The 20,882-nt window shown below is 40.0% G+C and overlaps 1 protein-coding gene across 2 annotated transcripts in view; it reads right to left on the bottom strand.

Annotated features, from left to right (window-relative positions):
• The window catches only part of LOC132823396 (electrogenic sodium bicarbonate cotransporter 1-like), a 117,248-nt gene that overhangs the window by 59,725 nt on the left and 36,641 nt on the right, over nt 1–20,882 (bottom strand). For both annotated transcript variants that reach the window (XM_060837175.1, XM_060837174.1), the window contains exons 11-14: nt 17,281–17,552; nt 17,108–17,181; nt 15,739–15,930; nt 8,784–8,897 (exon numbers count right to left, since the gene is read on the bottom strand). In XM_060837175.1, coding sequence (XP_060693158.1) covers nt 8,784–8,897; nt 15,739–15,930; nt 17,108–17,181; nt 17,281–17,552 — 652 coding nt within the window. The remainder of the gene's footprint in view (nt 1–8,783; nt 8,898–15,738; nt 15,931–17,107; nt 17,182–17,280; nt 17,553–20,882) is intronic.

Raw genomic sequence — 20,882 nt, 5'->3', positions numbered from 1 at the left:
TAGAATTCATTTCTATAAATCCATGTGGTAGTGAGTTCTCAACACTTATGAGTAAGGGTGTTTCTTGAAAATTCCCTCATGGATTTAATGACTTACTCTATTGCAGAGAAAATTGGACACTTTCTGTAACTCTGACAATTCATAAGCTGATAAATGTAAGTTTATTGTTTAAACATAAAAAATAAATGCATTTAAATGAGTGTTTGTGTGATGGAAGAATTCAATATCAGTGTAGATTAATTTATAATCAGCAGCTTAAACAAAATTGCCTACATTAAAAAGTGTTCAAAGAACTGTTGTATTTTGAAAGTTAAAGACCCTGAAGAGCTGTTACGATGTCATTTGGATAACCATGCTTAAAACCCATGAGTTCATATAATTCAGGAATATTTGAGTTGATAAACAAATACAAAAAGGTTTACCCAATCTCTTTATTACGGCAACAATGTCATCTTTAAGTTCATACTGTTGCATGTGTTGGTCATAAACAAACCAAAAAATTTACTAAAGTATTAATTATGCAGAGGTATTATGTTTAAATATTATTGTATGATCTTCCCACAAATAAAAAATTAATGCTGCTGCTTTGTTTAACACTGAATCAGAATTAGTTCAATGTTTTGGTGTTTCTGTGTCGATGCAATAATTAAAAATAGTATTTTAGCCTTCTAAAAGTCCAGAAAAGCGGCTTAAATATTTTGCAATCCTGTGTGACAATAAAAACCTTGATTTGTGATTATAGTGGCAAAATGAGAGTACACAAAATTGGTGGGGTTAGCTTCCTATAACAGGGTAACTTTCGAGAACAGGCAATTGTAGTTTACAGTACTGACTGGAATATCCTTGAGACTGCTTTTCTTCTTTTTCATTAAGGTCTTTTACAAAGTAAATTTGCCCAGTTATTATTTTAAAACTTCTACTATCCTTAATAATCGCAAATGCAAATATAGCAATGTAATGACATCATGCCATCTTAAGGCAGTAAGAGAAAGTCCATAGAACATTCATGTTAGATGTGACAAAGCATCAAATTTTACCTCATTACAGTTTTATTAACACAATCCAGAGACAAATATAACAAATGTTTTGCCAGAAGCAGATGATAAGCAATGACACAAATTGCTAATTTCATAATTGGACGTCTTGAATTCACCAAATTGTCTGAAGGAAGTGCACTAATAATGAATCCCACTGCCTCGATTTTACATTCATTCAGTGGCACTTTGCTGCAGGATGTGGCAGCTGTGTGTTTAAAATAAATCCTCGTCCTTATTCAGATTTGTTAATTATATCTAGACTGGCCTTCAAAACTTTCTACCTGGGGAAATGGATGGGAAAAGACAAAAGTCCAATCTCTGGCCCCTTGCTTGAGATATTTGTATCATTGATAGTCACAGGTGAGGTGACGGAAGACTGGAGATTGGCAAACGTGGTGCCACTGTTTAAGAAGGCTGATAAAGACATACCAGGGAACTACAGACCAATGAGTCTGACGTCGGTGGTGGGCAAGTTATAGGAGGGAATCTTGAGGGACAGAATGTACATGTATTTGGATAGGCAAGGACTGATTAAGGATAGTCAACATGGCTTTGTGCGTGGGAAATCAAGTCTTACAAACTTGATTGAGTTTTTTGAAGAAGTAACAAAGAAGATTGATGAGGGCAGAGCGGTAGACGTGATCCATATGGACTTCAGTAAGGCGTTCGACAAGGTTCCCCATGGGAGACTGATTAGCAAGGTTAGATCTCACAGAATACAGAGAGAACTAGCCATTTGGATACAGAACTGACATAAAGGTAGAAGACAGAGAGTGGTGGTGGAGGGTTGTTTTTCAGACTGGAGGCCTGTGACCAGTGGAGTTCCACAAGGATTGGTGCTGGGTCCACTACTTTTCATCATTTATATAAATGATTTGGATGTGAGCATAAAAGGTATAGTTACTAAGTTTGCAGATGACACCAAAATTGGAGGTGCAGTGAACAGTGAAGAAGGTTACCTCAGATTACAATGGGATCTTGATCAGATGGGCCAATGAGCTGAGAAGTGGCAAATGGAGTTTAATTTAGATAAATGTGAGGTGCTGCATTTTGGGAAAGCAAATCTTAGCAGGACTTATACACTTAATGGTAAGGTCCTAGGGAGTGTTGCTAAACAAAGAAACCTTGGAGTGTAGGTTCATAGCTCCTCTAAAGTGTAGTCGCAGGTAGATAGGATAGTGAAGAAGGCATTTGATATGCTCTCCTTTGTTGGTCAGAGTATTGAGTACAGGAATTGGGAGGTCATGTTGCAGCTTTACAGGATATTGGTTAGGCCACTGTTGGAATATTGCGTGTAATTCTGGTCTCCTTCTTATCGTAAGGGTGTTGTGAAACTTGAAAGGGTTCAGAAAAGATTTTCAAGGGTGTTGTCTATGTTCACAACATCACTGCCTTGACTTGGTTTTTTGTTCTTTGCTCCCTCAGAGCTTAAAGGCTTCAGCCTTCTGTCCAGCATTGCTGTTCGTACAGACACAAAGCTATGCAGCTTGTCATGGCTGTCAGCAGTCAGACAAGTGAGTGGATATGTTGCTGTACAGCACTCTGTTACTTCAGTATTACAGCTGCAGCTGACAGAGCACACACACTGCATTTGCGTCAACAAAATGGCCAGGTCTCAAAGTAGTCCTCAGATCAAGGGAGACCATCTTCAGCCAGGTGTCCCAACACGGTTAGAATAAGGGCATCAATCATTATTAGCTCAAAGGCTTAGATACAAGCCAACTGCCTAGGACAGTCAGCGTAGGGGTCCATATCAGATTTGTAGGGAGTGTGCTATGATCAGTCCTGCATGCCCAGTGCAACCAGTTCAGGGGGTTGTGGGAAGTCAGGCAGAGGAGCTCTGTAGAGATCAGTCAGGGATCTACTCAGTCAAAAGTATAACTCTGGAAAAGCACAGCAGATCAGGCAGCATCTGAGGAGCAGGAGAGTCAATGTTTCGGGCATAAGCCCTACATCAGGTGTGTGTGTGTGTGTGTGTGTGCTGTGAGAATGGGAGAGAAGGTAGCTGGGAATGCAATATGTGGATGAAGGTGTGGGGTGATGGTGCTAGGTTGGAGCTAAGGGTGGAGCAGACTTGTGGGAAGGAAGATTGACAGGTCGGACAGGTCAAGACTGCAGTGCTGAATTAGAGAGTTGGATCTGAGATAAGCTGAGGGCATGTGAGATGAGGAAACTGGTAAAATCAACATTGATCCCACGTGGTTGGAGGGTCCCAAGGCAGAAGATGAGGCGTTCTTCCTCCAGGCATTGGGTGGCTAGGATTTGACGGTGGAGGAGGCCCAGGACTTGCATGTTCTTGGGGGAGTGGGAGGGGGAGTTGAAGTGATTGGCCACAGGCTGGTAGGGTTGTTTAGTGCGTGTGTCCCAGAGATGTCCTCTGAAATGTTCTGCAGGTTAGCGTCCTGTGTCCCCAGTGAAGAGGAGACCACATCGAGAGCAATGGACACAGTAGATGAGGTGTTGGATGTGCAGGAAGATCATTGTCAGACGTGGAAGGATACTTTGGGGCCTTGGATGGAGGTGAGTTGGGGGAGGTGTGGGCGCAGATTTTAAACGTCTTGCGGTGGCAAGGGAAGGTGTCAGGAGTTGAGGATGGGTTGGTGTGGGGGGCATGGACCTAATAAGCGAGCCGTGAAGGGAATGGGATGTGGAATGCTGATAGGGGTGAAGAGGGAAATATATCTCTGGTGGTGGGGTCTGACTGTAGGTGGTGGAAATGATGGAGGATGATCCATTGTATCTGGAGATTGGTAGGGTGGAAGGTGACCACCAGGGCATTTCTATCCTTGTTGCGGTTGGAGGGGTGGGGTTCAAGGGTGGAGGTGCGGGATGTGGAGAAGATGCGCTGGAAGGCATTGTTGACCACGTGGGAGGGGAAGTTGCGGTCCTTGAAGTTGGAGGCCATCTGGGATGTTTTGGAGTGAAATTGATCCTCCTGGGAGCAGATGCAGTTGAGGCAGAGGAATTGGGAGTAAGGGATAGCATTTTTATAGGAGGTGGAGTGGGAGGAGGTGTAGTCCAGGTAGCTGTGGGAGTTGGTGGGTTTGAAGTAGGTGTCCATGTTGAGTCAGTCACTGGAAATGGAAACGGAGAGATCCATGATATAGTGGAGGAAAAGGTGTGGAATGGTGCTGGTGTAACTGCGGATGATGGACTGTTCCTTGTACCCGACGAAGAGGCAGGCACAGCTCGAGCCCATTCAGGTGCCCATGGCTACCCCTTTGGTCTGAAATTGGCGATGGTGGCAATGTAATGGGGCAGCGGGGGCAGAAATGACATCACCATTTACCGCAGTGGTGGCTGTAGCAGCCGATTGGCTAATGGTGTCTGAGTGGTCAGTCAGTCAAGTTGTCAGAGGGTCGCAGATCATGGTCAGTCTTAAGGATCAGCTCAATGAAAGTCAATGGGATTTATCAGGGGCCAATGCTGTGGTAGTGAAGTTAGTGAAGTCAATTCTGGGGACTTATGGCAGCATGCTGGGATGCAGACTGGACAGTAATTGTAAAAGGAGCAACTCAACATGCAAGGGGGTGAAATGATTGTGCATTGGCGACAGGAGCTACTGCAGGGGCTCAACAATGGTCACTGCTACACTGACTCTGATCATTGGGAGCTCACTATTGCACCCATTGTGATTGGTATGATTAAGCTGTATGCTGCACCAGGGATGGGGGGGGATAAGTAGCATTCCTCTAGATAGAATTCTGAGATTGATGACTTTCAGCCCTTTGTAACTTTTCATTTGAAAATATTGTGACCTGCAATCATGTTGTTGATTTCTGTCATTGCTTTTGTTTTTTCAAAATGTCATTTTTCTCCACTGTGCTTTTCTACATTTCACAGTTAAATACATGTAACTGTTTTTAGGTGTCTACCATCTTGTTTTCAAGAAGATTTAGATAGAGCTCTTTTGCTGAAGAGTATGGTGAGAAAGTGGGAACACGCTACTGAGTTGAATGATCAGCCCTGATCATATTTAATGGTGGAGACAGCTCAAAAGACTTATTGCTCAAATGGCTTATTGCTGCTCCTATTTCTGCCGCAGGGAGAATAGGAACTTATTAAGGTGGTGATGGCAGGGTACTTATAAAATCTCAATGCAGTGAGGCAGAGTCAACATGGTTTGTAAAAGGAAATCATATTTGACTATTAGCATTCTTTGAGGAAGTAACCAGCAAAGTGGCTCAAGGGGAACCTGCAAACATGACTTACCTTGATTTGCAAAAAGCATCTTACAAGATATCACACAGGTTACTACATAAAATAAGAGCCCATGATGTACAGAGTAACACATTAGCATGGATACAAGATCGGTTCGCTAAGGCAGGTAAAAGTGGGTCATTTTTAGGTTGACAAGATGTAACAACTGAAGTACCACAGGGATCAACGCTGTGTCCTCTTCCACTATTAATAATTTATTTCAGTTTAAGTGAGAGCTTAGGTGCATGGTAACTAAATTTCCTGATGACATAGATATAACTGTGAAGGCAAGTTTCAGACAGTGTGTATAGAGTCTGCAAAGGAATAGATAACTTAAGTGAATGGAGTATAATGTGGGAACATGTGAAACGTGTCCACTTGGGAAGGAAGAATAGAAAAGCAACATAATATTTAAATAAAGGAGAGACTGCAGACCTCTGAGACAAAGATGGATCTTGGTGTCTGAGTGCATGAATCATAGCAAGTCACAGTGCAGGTACAACAAGGGATTAGGAAGGCAAATGGCAAGGTAAGTAAAATGTAACAATATAAGTGGTCTGTAATATTTGTACAAGTCTTTGAAGAGACCATCACTAGCTAATTCCTGGGATGAAAGGGTTATTTATCATGAACAGCTGAACAGGTGAGGCCTTTATTCATTATCACTTTGAAGAACGAGGGGTGAGCTAAGAAAAACATAAGATTCCGAGAGATCTCAAAAGTTTGAGAAACTGTTTTCCACTAATGGGGGAGTTTCAAATTCGGGAACATAGTTACAGAATAAGGGAACATTCCTTGAAAACAGATATGAAGGAATTTATTCTTTCAGAGGAAGTGAACATCTGGAATTCTTAGTGGGTTGTGGAGGCTAGATTAATGAAAGAAATTTAAAAAGTAGTTAGGTTTTTGAAATTAATCGAGGAGCTCAGGACTACGAGGAGTTGGTACAAAAGAGGAATTTAGACCTGAGATAGATTAGCCATGATCTTGTTGAATGATGAGGTTACCATGAGAGGCCAATGGCCTATTACTGGTCCTATGTTCATATAACTATATTAGTGCATATAGTTTCTTCTCCTTATTTAAGGAGAGACATAATTGCATTAGAAGCAGTTCAGAGAAGGTTTACTTGACTGATTCCCAACAGGAGGGAGTTACCTTTGAAGGAAAGGTTGGAGAGACTGTGGGTCTCTATCCATGTGCATTTAAGAAGTAAAAGATCCTGAGAGGATTTCACAGGGTGAATGCCGAATGGACATTTGTGTGGGAAAGACTAGAATTAGGGGTCACAGTTTAAAATAAAGGAGTCTTCCATTTAAGATGGAAATGAAACAATTTTTTTTCCCTCAGAAGATCCCAATTCTATGGAATGATCTGTCCAAGAGAATGGTGGAAGACACTGAATGTCTCTAAGGTAGAGGTCGATGGACGTTTGGCTAACAATGGAATCAGAGAACAAGGGACAAGCAGGAAAACGTGGTGGTTACAGTTAAATCAGCCAGAATATGATTGAATGGTGGAATAGGTTTGAAGGTCCAAATGACCTAGGAGAAAGTGAGGACTGCAGATGCTGGAGATCTGAGTCGAGAATGTGGTGCTGGAAAATCACAGCATCCGAGGAGCAGGAGAATCAACGTTTCAGGCAAGAACCCTTCATCAGGAATGACCTTCCACTATTCAGAGTTTGCATGATTAGGAGCATGTACAGACCCCTGCCAATACATCTTTTCACCAGAAGCTTGCTTGGTACTTCTGCATCCATTCACTCATTTGTAGGATTTTAATACCATATTCAATTTTCCTTTTCTTTATCCTTCTCACTGTAAATATACACACTCTGTGTATAAAGGTTTTTAGGTTTTCCTCTTTTATTTTAACTATTTCAAATATTATTCAACTGTTTCTCCACTGTCTCATACTTCAATCCCTCTGTTTATTAATCTCATGCTTTTAATTCCTTCACAAACTACAAGTTTTACTGATTGTTAAATAACTGTGTATTTTAAAATAAATCATGAAGTATATAGTTTCATTAATGCCTTTATTGGCTAAGTGTAATGATGTCTGAGAATTACGTATGGAAAGAGGTGAATAATATCTGTAACACATGATCAAAGATCATAGAATATTTAGTGGAGAAAGAGGCCATTTATTCTATCGTGTCCACACTGCCTTGTTGAATAAACAACTTGCCCTGTGAATTCTCTCACCTTCTCCTTGTAATTAGATCACTTACAGTGTGGAAACAGGCCCTTCGGCCCAACAAGTCCACACCGACCCGCCGAAGCGCAACCCACCCATACCCCTACATTTACCCCTTACCTAACACTACGGGCAATTTAGCATGGCCAATTCACCTGACACGCACATCTTTGGACTGGGAGGAAACCGGAGCACCCGGAGGAAACCCACGCAGACACGGGGAGAACGTGCAAACTCCACACAGTCAGTCGCCTGAGTCGGGAATTGAACCCGGGTCTCAGGCGCTAAGAGGCAGCAGTGCTAACCACTGTGCCACCGTGCCGCCCATTAATGTGTGCACTTTTCCTTTCTAGTTAGTGGTCTTAATGGAAACTGGGCAGTGCATTCCAGTTCCTAACTGCTGACTACATGTAAGAAGGTTTTGCTTATATTACCTTGGTTTGTTTTACTTGTTACTTCAAATTTATGTTGAAAGGGTGGTACTGGAAAAGCACAGCTAGTCAGGCAGCATCTGAGGAGCAGAAGAGTCAATGTTTTGAGCATGAGCTTTTCACCTTCCAAATAAAACATCGACTCTCCTGCTCCTTGGATGCTGCCTGACCAGCTGTGCTTTTCCAGCACCACACTTTTCGACTCTGATCTGCAGTCCTCACTTTCTCTTACTTCAAATTTATACCCACTCACTCATGACACTTTTACAAGTAGGAAAGGTTTCATGCTAACCTTTTTATTCAAACCCTTCATGATTTTGAATACCGCTGTCAAATCTCTCAGCCATTTACTTCCTCCAAGCAAAACAGTTCTAACTTCTCCACTCTACCTTCATGACTGAAGATCATCATCCCTGGAACCATTCTTGTGAATCTTCCCTCCACTCTCTCTAATGGCTACCCAAGCTTCCTAAAATGCACTGATCAGAACTGGATGCAATTTTTCAGCTGAAATAGAACTAATGACTAATACAAGTTCAACGTAACCTCATTGCTCTTGTACTTTATTTCACTGTTAATAAAGCCCAAGATACTGTACACTTTATTAGCCACACTCTTATCCTGTCCTGTCACCTTCAATGATTTCATAAACAGATGTACACAAACATCCTATTCCTGTAAGTCCTTTAAAAGTTTTACCCTTCATATGATCTCTCCATTTTTTTTTCCAAACTGCATCACTTCATATCTCTCTGCATTGAAAATCATCTGTCCACTTATTCCATCAGTTTGCTGGTGTTGACAATGTTTCCACATAATAGAAATGGTTTATGGCAAAGTAGCCTTCACTTCCAAGAAAAATCAATGCATTAATTAGACAGAGCAAACAATCTTCATATTCAGTGACACAAACCTTAAGCTCACTTGGCACAATGAGTTTTGGGGTATCCACACCAATGAGGATATCAACTCCACAGAAGATCAGTATTGACAGGATGATGGAAAAATCACTAATTAGTTTCCTGACCTAAGGAAGAAATCAGTAAGTTGTAAAACAATCATCATACAAAACAATTTAAATGGTTTCATGTGCAAAAATTGGAGTGTTGAACTTTAATTGTTAAACTTGAGTCAACTATAATTATGGAATGAATTGAGAGAGCCAATCTAAATGTAATCCATTTCTGATTATTTACAAGATCATTCTAGAACAAATGTGCTCTGACAGGTTTTACAGAATAGAATATGTCTGTCACAAGAGTAATGGGCAATGGATGAGTTGGTCAATGTTGAGGCCCAGCTCACAAATTCTGGCCGATTAGGCACATGTTTCTTGTTCTAATGCTAACGTCTTACTTCTGTGCACTGGAAGTACTGCTTCTTAAGCCTTTCTGGCCATTAGTTATGTACATGAACAACAGCAGGCCGATTAGCCTAACCTCAGTCATGGGTAAGGGTTTGGAATCCATTTAGAAGGATGAGTTTTCTGAGTACTTGGAAGTGAATGCTTGAGATGGGTAAAATAGGGTAAAGTCAGCATGATTTCATCAAGGGAGGTCATGTCTGACAAATCTGCTAGAATTCTTTGAGGAGGTAATGAGCAGGCGAGACCAAGGAGAGCCAATGGATGTTATCTATCTGGACTTCCAGAAGGCCTGTGAGAAGGTGCCATACAGGAGGCTGTTGAGTAAGATAAGGGCCCATGGTATTAGAGGCAAGGTGCTGGCATAGATAGAAGGTTGGCTATCTGGCAGAAAGCAAAAATTTGGGATAAAAGGGTCTTTCTCAGAATGGCAGCCAATGACACACAGTGTTCTGCAAGGGTCAGTGTTGGGACCACAACTTTTCATTTTATATATTAATTATCTAGATGAAGGAACTGAGGACATTCTGGCTAAGCTTGCAGATGATACAAAGATAAGTAGCGAGACCGGTAGTATTGAGGAAGCAGGGAGAATGCAAAAGGATTTGGACAGGTTAGGAGAGTGGGCAAAGAAGTGGCAGATGGAGTACAATGTGGGAAAGTGTGAGGTCATGCACTTTGGTAGGAAGAATAGAAGCATGGACTGTTTTCTAAATGGAGAGAAAATACAGAAGTCCGAAGTGCAAAGAGACTTGGAAATTCTAGTCCAGGATTCTCTTAAGGTAAACCTGCAGGTTGAGTCAGTAGTTAAGAAGGCAAATTCAATGATAGCATTTATTTTGAGAGGACATTAATATGAAAGCAGGGATGTACTTCTAAGGCTTTATAAGGCTTTGGTCAGACCATATTTAGAGTACTGTGTACAGTTTTGGGCCCCATATCTCAGGAAGGATGGATTGGCCCTGGAGCGCATTCAGGGGAGGTTCACAAGAATCGTCCCAGGAATGAAAAGCTTAACATATGAGGAACCTTTGAAAACTCTGGGCCTATACTCAATGGAGTTTTGAAGGATGAGGGGGGATGTGATTGAAACTTACGGAATACTGAATGGCCTGGACAGAATGGATGTTGGGAAGATGTTTCCATTGATAGCAGAGACTAGGGCCCAAGGGCACAGACTTAGAGTAAAGGGAAAACCATTTATAAAGGAGATAAAGAGAAACTTGTTTAGCCAGAGTGTGGTGAATCTAAGGAATTCACTGCCACTGAAGGCTGTGGAGGCCAGGTCATTGAGTATATTTAAGACAGAGATAGATAGGTTTTTGATTGTCAAGGGGATCACGGGTACAGGGAGAAAGCGGGAGAATGGAGTTGAGAAACTTATCGGCCATGATTGAATGGTGGTGCAGAGTCAACAGGCTGAATGGCCTAATTTCTGTTCCTATGTGTTATGTCTTATAGCATTCCTGAGCTTTAATGTGCTACCAATCAGTCTCAGATTGGCTAGGTAGCCATCTCAATTTATGATTGGTTTCTTAAAAGTGATAGTCATCTTACTGATATAACTTCCAAACATCTTCTGACTGGTTCCCAAAGGTATCAGTCAATTTTGGAATGAATTATTTCATTACAGCTTTTCCTTGTTAGGGTATTATCTGTATGGCTCCTTACTGAAGATGAAAATTCACTATGAAAGTGCTTTGTGTATGCTTAGAGGATATATAGTTAATTGATACTGCTAAATGTTCAAAGCCGACCAATACTTTTTAGATAAAAATAACTCTTTGTTTATGTACTACTGCACAGTAATTGCTGCTGACTGCAACAAGCTAACTTACAAGACTTTTCTTTTAATTTTCCTAAGATGTAGGGGTCATATTAACAAGCATTAAACCTTAAGATCACACTTTATCTAAGTCAAGATTGACTTAAGAAATCAATATGTAGCAATAGAATTAATTACAGAACTTAGATTTCATATACTTACATTGAAATTAAAGGCCTGTCTCTTACATTGGATGCTTTAAGGAGAAAGTTACAACTTTTAAGTTAAAATAACTAAGCCAATTTCAAACAAAAGCCGTTTCACTTCAAAGTATCTTCACGAACATTTGTTCTGTCACAAACATCTATCTTTTTTATTTTGTTTGTTTACTTGTTTATTTTGAACTGAGGCGATGTGACACGTTTCACTAAAATAGGTAACGTCACCATAATCCCAGAGGCCTATAAGGCTGCTCTCTAATACATATGCAAGTTATAGAAAAAGGCCATATCATATTGCACTGACCATAGCTCAACAAAATATAAAATCTAATGTCTGCTTGCTTGCACATACCAAATTATAACTAATTATTGAATAATAATCTTAATCCTACATTTGGACTAGCTAATTCCAATGTAATAAAAAAACATAAAGCAAGCATAAACTGCAATTAAAGCAGCAGTACCCATTTTTAAATGGACACTTGCATGACTGCATTTGTGAACATGTTATGATTCATGATAAATAAGAATATCTATGGACAAAGATATATAATTTCAAAACTGATAAAAAAAACAGATTTAAAAATAATACCGAGAAGTTCATCTTGATGTAGGCAGTGTTTAGAAGCAAACAGGAGTAGAAGCAAAACGTTTGGAATTATTTAAGAGATAGTTTGATGCCCTAATGGGAAGTCAAGTCTTTTTTTTCCTGAAAGGATGAGCTCATGTCGTTTGAATGCCCTCTCAATCCCATGTTCATCTTGTGATCTTTCCAATCTGAGACAAAAGTGATAACTATTTTCAGCATGGGAACTGAACAGTCATGCTTTGTCCTAAGTTTGAGGGTAATTTAACCCAATTTGTTGCTAGACTTGACTCTGCATGGTTATTTCAAACAGATGTCTCTTGTCAAACCACAACAAAGCTAAGTTGCACTCATGAAATAATTTCAATGCCTTTTCAGGGGAAATATAAAATATGGCCAAATATTATGACAATACAAATCTCTACAATGTATCTGCTGGTACATTGCTGAGGGACAAAAATAGGCTTTCACCTCCTTTTATTTTCTTGGACCAGTCACAAGTTTAGTTCTTCTTTCAGTAACATCTTAACTTCATGCCAAAGCTAACCAGAGATAGTAGCATCACAGAAGAGGGGAGTGCCATCATCAGAAGGCAAATCTGGCATGCAATGAGTTCAGAACAATTTTATTCTGATCTGACGATCACACACACTAGTTTACGATAGTTGATGAATACTAATCAGAAATGGGAACATTGGGTGACTTCCCCTCTTCTCACTGAACTCCTCGGGATGTTTGGCATTTCTCACACTATCAACCTCCTGCAAAGGTGGGTTGCCAAATTAGAATCACCAAAACCTAAACATTTAAATTTAACAACATGCCAGCAATATGATGATTTATTTATTGTCACAATGATTTATTTATTGTCACTTGCATTTTACAGTGAATAATAAAGTAAAACACAGTGAAAAGTTTCAACAGTTGCCGCAATTTGGCACCATTTTGAATAGTCTCAGAATAAAAGGAATAAAAGACATTACTGAAAGAAATTGCTGAGCCCTGAGAGAGCTCACCAATGACACCTACGCCATCACCCCTCCTCCACCACCTTGCCACCATCTGTGCTGGTCCCACCAACATAGGAGTTGCCACTCTTCAGGTGCCATCTCTTCACCACTGGGGTCACCTGATTGCCAATGCCAGGTCCCATGCTGAACCCACATTTGCTCCACACCCAACAGCCTGCAAGCAGCCCTGCAACTCTGCTGCCATCTTGAATATACATTGAACATATGAATTTGACTTAGTTTCCAACATCACTAAGATTATTCGCAAGTCTTGGTCATCCAGACCAGGAAGGTATGATTGCAAAATTCACTGATAACACAAAGATAGGTAGGAAAGTAAATTATGAAGTGAACATAAAGAGGCTACAAAGAGATATAGATAGTTTAACTAAATGGGCAAAGATGTGGAAATAGATTATAATATGGAAAAAATTGAAATTGTCCTATTGGAAGAAAGAATTTAAAAATAAGAATTTTATCAAATGGTGGGAAATTGCAGCGCTCTGCCATGCAGAGGGATATGGGTGTCTTTGTGCTTAAGTTGCAATTTATTAGTATGCAGATAATTATGAAAGCTTATAAAATATTAACATTTATCATGAGTGGGTTGATTATATAAGTATGTGATTATACCTCAATTATACAGGAACTCCCAAGATCTCATCTGGAATACTATATCTAGTATGTGTTACCTTACTTATTGAAGGATGTAAATCATCAGAGACAGTTCAGAGATGAGGTGAAATGTTTTGCCTCAGAAGATAATAAGGCTTTGGAACTCTTCCTTAAAAAGGTAGAGGTAGATAGATTATTTTTAGTAAGGGGCTGAAAGCTTATTAGGGATATGAGAGAATGTGGATAGAAGGTTACCACTGGATCAGCAGTGATTAATATTGAATGGTGGAACAGGCTTGATGAATTGAATGGCCTACAACTGGTCCTAGTTCACATGTTTATATGTAAGCTTTCATCACTAGCTAACTAAACTTCTGTATTAAGATCTACCTTACCATTACAGATGGATTTGGGGATGCCAAACCCTAAAGGAAAATCATCTTCAACCTGCCAACCAGATATATGGTCATTTTTATAGTGTATAACAAGATGTACAAGTCTCTTGCCTTAAGGAACCTGGAGACTTCACTATAATATTTAAATCAGGCTTAGACAGTATAATGATGAGTCTGATTTAAAAGTGCTTTCAACCAGGTTCCTGAGAGTTTGAGGAATCAGGCAGCAAAATAAACTGCTCTGAGAAGGTGCTTTTTACAGCACTCCATGTATTCAGAAGAAGCAGAAATGCTCCCTCCAAACCATTGGAGCAGCCTTTCGCATCACATCCACCAATCAGAACTGCTCTGCTATAGCCACAGACCTCCAGTTCACCATTCCTACCCTGATCTGTAACCTATCCTGTAATTTGATACAATCTGCCCCACCTCCCACCATAACGTCATCTGTCCCACCTCCTACCATGATCTAAAGCCTGCCCTACAATTCGCGAGATCTCTTTCCAAGAGGGCATGCTGTGGCTTCTTGCCCAGAGTTTTCCCATCCAACAGCTGGTCAGCCTATCAATCTGTCCGACAGCTGGGCAAAAAATAGAAACAAGGTTAGAGGTTGTGTCTTCTCATTCACCAAGGACACCTGTCCCAGGTGTAATCTCTTACGTTACTAAGCAAGCCTGCACCCAACCTATAAATATCAGTTCACTGATCATATGCAATGCTGCAATTACAATCAAAGGAACATATCCAGTGTTCCTACTCCAGGTCACCCTACAGTGACCCCTGCTGGGTGTGAGCATGTGTAGTTGTAAAATGAGCAGACTAACAAACTCTGCTGATACTCAACATCAAATGCAGGAACAAAATTGAATATAAGAGATGTATAAAAAGAGGACAAGAGAAACTATTTTATACAGAGTATTTTGAGGCTGTGGTGTTCATTTCCAGGTATTGACACATGCTGTGTGAGGAATTTTAATCCACTGATGGAAATTGGAGAGCGCTGGAGAGAATGGTAACAGGTAAGATGAATTCAGGATTCATTTCTTCTGATTCAGTCACCTTCCCATTGGTTAGCTTTTAAAATTTTACCTGAATTTATTTTAAAATGTTAACAGATAGATTGTAAAGTTTTATGTCAGGATTCCTTATATATCAAGAGGTGGAGTGTTTCCCCCTCTTCTTCCTGATCATCTGAAGGAATGCCCCCTCCAGTGACCACCACAAATAAAATCTCATGGTTACATTCTGTTGCTACCAAATTCCCTATATTGCTTGCAGGTCAGATTTTGGATCTGGCTGAATTGAGGCAGAACACTGGAAACTTTTATGTAAATGAAGATCAGCCAGATCCACATGTGTCCGACTCCCTGGGGACACCCCTGATAACTTCAAGCATTGGCAGACATGGTACCCCATCTGCCTCCTCCCCTCGATTATGTTTCAACCAAGACCAATAAGTTTTGTTTTCTGTCTGCCAACTGATTGCCCTTGATGAAACATAAACTCTGCTATCCACAACCTTTCAGTTTTCATTGCTAATATTAGCTTTGTGACAGTTAAGTGACTGGTGTTTTGGTATTTTTAGTTTTCAGAGCTGCCTGGAGGCATGTTGCTTTCAACAACATCTAGAATGCGTGTTCTCAGCAGTGGTTCTTAAAGCAGCTTTTTAAGCAGCTCCAATTGATCATTCATTGGGCAACTGGCTCTCACTTTATCTCAAATACCAGAAGTTGAGATATAATTTTCAATTATTTGATAATATTACATTTGACAAAGCTCAATAACGTTGACTCATTGTAAACTGGTTTTCAACTAGGCTCATTTAGAAATTAAACGGGGTTGTAAACTAAGCTTGTGATTACTTGCTGTTTTGAGAAAGCAACTATAAAAAAATTTTAAAATATTATACTTACTGAAAATGGGAAGTATCTGCTTGTTTTAAAGTTCTTCAGCGACATGGAACAAACAAATGTACCAAAGAAAAGAATAAAGGAAATGAGTGTGATGTCTGGAATATAATCACAGGTTTTGCCCACAAGCTGTCCTCCATGCTTCAAACAGTCTTGCTTTGTGAGTGCAGGCCAATTGACAGACTCTATATTGGGCTGAAATAAAACACACACTCAAGTAAGATTATTATAATTTCTTACAGATATTTAAGAAATATACAATCATGTGCAAGTCATAAAGATAAAGATCTTATTTTCAAAAAATCCTGTATTGCATAATTGCATATAAAAATCAGGCGAAATTGCACATGATATATTTCTACCTAAAAGAAGCAAAACATTATGCTGAACTGGTCATGTGACTTATCTCTCAAAAACACCACAACTGGAATCCTGCTGAAGGCTCAATAAGTAAATGCAGCATCCAGTATAACACAAACAGATAGATTTGATTTGGGGTCTGTACTGATCTCACCAGAAACTGGTTTGTGGCTACTTTAGTGATTCTGGAAGTGTTTTCAAAACCATTGGGTTAATGGAGGAAAGTCAATCTTCTGATTTTTGTTCAGTAATATCCAAGGGACATGTGCATGTATTAACATCTGGTCAGAACAGCTTCTGACCCAGATATGTTGCTACATTTTGGTGAATAGCCAGGGCAAAGAAACCCAACTGGCAAATCTTACTACTCAGGCTCCATTCCTGCAGACTGCTACTTTAACTGGACTCTGTTGTAAGTGCGAGCATGGTTAGTTAAGAAAATCAGATGTCTACGACCTAATTAACACTCAATCGACATTTTAATTACTTAGTAACTTGGACTCCTATTGCAACTGCCCCATTTCTCTTGGGAGAGGTGCATGGGCTTAAACACTATGTCATACAGGGTGTGGAAGACAAGAGTTATTTCAAACCCCACCTAAAACATCTGCTCTTCAGGCCTCTTCCTTTTAGTTTTTAAAGAGATCATGACAAAACTTCCATTACAACTTAACTGAGTGCAATCACTAGTCTAGCAGCTCTTTGTTTAGCTTTCAGCAAAACTCTTTATACCCATTTTTGCAAGTAACTGGCCAGCAAGATATAAATGAGGTCACAGTGAAAATCGCACAGGTTTCTAGTGGATACGATCCAAAAGTGAGCATTGATTTCACACTAACTCACTGAAACTGGCCTTTAAGACTTTCTCCATGGCAACCAAGGCTCACATGTGAAACCAAGGCCTTGGAAGGGCTGCTGTGCATTTACCAACATCTTCATGAAAATAAAGGAGAAAGTTTAAATAAGAGTTAATTTCAGAACCTGACAACATTTACTTAAAGCCAAAACTTACAGTTGTATTATAGGTGGCAGTGTTGAGTTTAAAGTGTGTCTCAGTTGTTTCGTTAAACAGACTTGAAACATTTTCTAAAAGAAAGAAATGAACTTGATGAATTCTCTAAATCTTCTTCCAATAGTTTGTCTAAAATTGTGGAATCAAAGATTTCTCTAGCAGGAGAATCTTACTTGTTTCAGAAGGAAGACATAAGCAATGTTCGAGAGTAACGTGGTCAATGTTAAAATCAGAATTAATTGGATAATTCTTAGCCAGGTTAAACATTTTCTGAAAAGCATCATGGATGAAAATGAAGCTGATCAGTGTGCAGAAGCCTTCCTCAGTGAAACGTGTAAAATATTGAATGAGATAGCTGGCATCTGTGGCGACCAGAACGAGACAAAAGAATGCTGTCCATATTCCAATCCAAAGGCGGAATTCCAAATAGTCAAGTTGATAGTCACTGTGAATTTATATTTAGAGAATCAAGAATGAATACTGATTGTGCATGAGATAAAACATGACATTTTTCCATCATTCTTACTTTAGACAGCTCGAATTACAGTTGATCAGCTTAGAAGTTTATAGAAATTAATGTAAGGTTTCTAGATAAATACAGGTATAAAGATACAAACTATACACCAGAATTTACACAACTGATAGTGAAATCACTCTAAGAAGTGTTTTGAATTATGAATGTATTTAAACTTCATCTGACTTTTTACCCCAAGATACAGTTCAAGAACAAACTACATTTCCAATTATTGTACAGGGTCTTTCTAGACAACATAGAAAGTGAAACCACATAGAACTTTTGTATTATTCTTTTATGGGGTGTAGACATCGTTAGCAAGGCCAGCATTAGTTCTCAATCTGAAGAACCCTTGAACTGAATGGTTTTCTAGGCCATTTCAGATAGCAGTTAATGAACGGCCACTATAGCGTGGGCTTTATCTCCAGCAAGGTATTAATACCAAATGCAGCTATACTTAAGTTACCTCCTGTAACACAAGAACTAAACATGGGTAACATGGTATTGAAAGAGTCAACAGATATTCATTACAGCTCCTGGTATTTACTAATGTTACAGTCACGGCACTTCAATGTCTGGTCTAATATTAAACTGTTTGATCTCAAAGAATAACATGCTTTCAAAAAGTATCATGCCTCAAGTGATCCAAGTTAAGATGGAGTATGAGACCTTAATACTGTGAGATGACATGCAATGATACAATTTTGATATGATAATGCCATGAACCTGTCTCTTAAAATGTACTAGCTGGGACACATAATACAGCAGTTGAGTGCCACTCATATTACTGTGGGTCTGGAGTCACATGTTGGCCAGACCAGGCAAGGATGACAGATTTTCTTCCCCAAACGAAAACACACATGAGTGTTTATAACAATTAAAGTTGTCATAGTCACCATTACTAAAACTAACAATATTCCAGATTTTTAAAAACAATTGAATTTAATTCCACCAATTACTATGATGGGATTTGACCCTATATCCCCAATTTATATTGTTGTTTGGTACCTCTCCTACAAACCCTTTATACACATTTTATTCAGGCAAGTGGCCAGCAGGACGTAAATTAAGTCAACAGTGAAAGCCACAAAGGCTCCAATCTTCAGAAGAGCTCTGAAGAAGAGTCATATTGGATTCAAAATTTTCATTCAGTTTCTCTATCCATAGATGCTACCAGTTCTGCTGAGTTTGTCCAGAGTTGTCTGCTTTTAATTCAGATTTTCAGCATAGGTGGTGCTTTATTTTTATTACCACAGTGTTAACCTGGATCACTGGATTACCAATCCAGAGATATTACCATTTCATCACCATCCCTCAAGTATAATATCCGTGCTGAGCTAGCAGATTGCAACTGGGGAGATAGAATTGGTATCAGCATGCCTAGGTTAGGGAGCAATCAGATAAGGTTCTAAAATTATGGCTATATTGCCTGCTTCAAAGTGCACTTAAGTGAAAAAAATGCCCTAACAACACTGAAAGTAAACCAACATACCTTGCTTTACATGTGGAGAGTTTCTCTGGTTATGAGACCATAATGAAAGCATCAATGGAGTGACATTCAAAAAGTTGCACCTCATAATCCCTCACCACTTTTTTCATCTATTTTGAAAAAGGTGGAATGTATATAATGGGTAACTGATTACCACTGGCTATCTTATGATCTCACCAATATCTGTCTGATTCTTCAATGCTGTAGTATCTATATCCAGTTTCTTGGAAAGCCAAACAGCTCAGATACAAACCCTACAGTCCAATCAATCCTTGCCAAACATAGTCACAAACTCCATATCTCCAAATCTTTCCTTTTCATGTACTTAGCCAAATGTCCACATCCACCATTTCCTCAGGAAGTTAATTCCTTCATTCCACACGCTCTGTGTAAAACAGTTACGCCTCATAACTTTTTAAAATCTCTCTCCTCTCACTTCTAAATGTGTCCCCATCTTGAAATCGCCCATCCTCGGGAAAAGATACCTCCCATTAACTCTATCCATACTCCACATTATTTTTTAAACTTCGGGAAAAACATCCTAAACTTCAGATGAAACATGTCCCAGCCTATCCAGCCTTTCTTTATAACTCAAACCTTCCATACCTGGCACCATCCTTCTGAGCCCTCTCCAGCTCAATAATATCCTTCCTATGACTGGGTGACCAGAACTGGACACAGTCGTCCAGAAGACACCTTACCAATGTCCTGTACAAACTCAACATGACTTCCCAACTCCTGTACTCAAAGGTCTGAGCAATGATGGCAAGCGTGCCAAATGCCTTTTTAACCACCCTGTCTATATGTGACACAAACTTCAAAGAATTATATATCTGCATCCCTAGGTCCCTCTGTTCTACAACACTACCCAAGGCCCTACCATTCATTGTATAAGCCCTACCATTGTTTGTTATATCAAAATGCAATGCCTCCTATTTATCCAGGTTGAACTCCATCTGCCATATTTAGCCCATTGACCTATTTGATCAAGATTCCTTTGTAATCTTAGAAAACCTTCTTCACTGTCTACCATGCCCCCAACTTTCTTGTCATCCACAAACTTACTATGTCTTCTATATTCTCATCCAAATGTTGCAGGAAATAACATAAGTATTGCCAAATGATGAAAAACATACTAATGGAGGTAATCTGACAACAAACAATACAACTAGGAGAAAGTGAGGACTGTAGATGCTGGAGATCAGAGTCAAGAGTGTGGTGCTGGAAAAGCACAGCAGGTCTGGCAGCATCCAAGGAGCAGGAGAATCAACATTTCAGGCAAAAGTCCTTCAACAGAAATGAGGCTTGTGAGCCAGGGGGCTGAGAGATAAGTGACATTGGGGTGGGGGAGGGAAGGTAGCTGAGGGTGTGAAAGGTAAATTAAGGTGGGGGATAATGGTAATAGTATGGAGAGGAGGGTGGCGGGGATAAGTGGGAAGGAAAATGGACAGGTAGGGGCAGGTCATGAGTTGGAAGGTTGGATCTGGGATAAGGTGGGGGAGGGGAAATGAGGAAAGTGGTGAAATCCACTTCAATCCCATGTGGTTGGAGGGTTCCATGACAGAAGATGAGGCATTCTTCCTCAAGGCATCAGGTGGTTAGGTTTGGCGATGGAGGATGCCCAGCACCTGTGTGTTCTTGGCAGGGGGGGAGGGGGAGTTAAAGTGTGCTGGGGTTGGTTCGGGCGTGTGTCCTGGAGATGTTCTCTGAAGTGTTCTGCAAGTAGGCGTCCTGTCTCCCCAGTGTCGAGAAGACGGCATCGGGAGCAACAG

The sequence above is a fragment of the Hemiscyllium ocellatum genome, chromosome 16 (assembly GCF_020745735.1).
Source record: "Hemiscyllium ocellatum isolate sHemOce1 chromosome 16, sHemOce1.pat.X.cur, whole genome shotgun sequence".
Taxonomy (NCBI): Eukaryota; Metazoa; Chordata; class Chondrichthyes; order Orectolobiformes; family Hemiscylliidae; genus Hemiscyllium; species Hemiscyllium ocellatum.
Note: the sequence above shows the minus strand (reverse complement) of the source record. Positions and strands in the feature narration are given on the sequence as shown.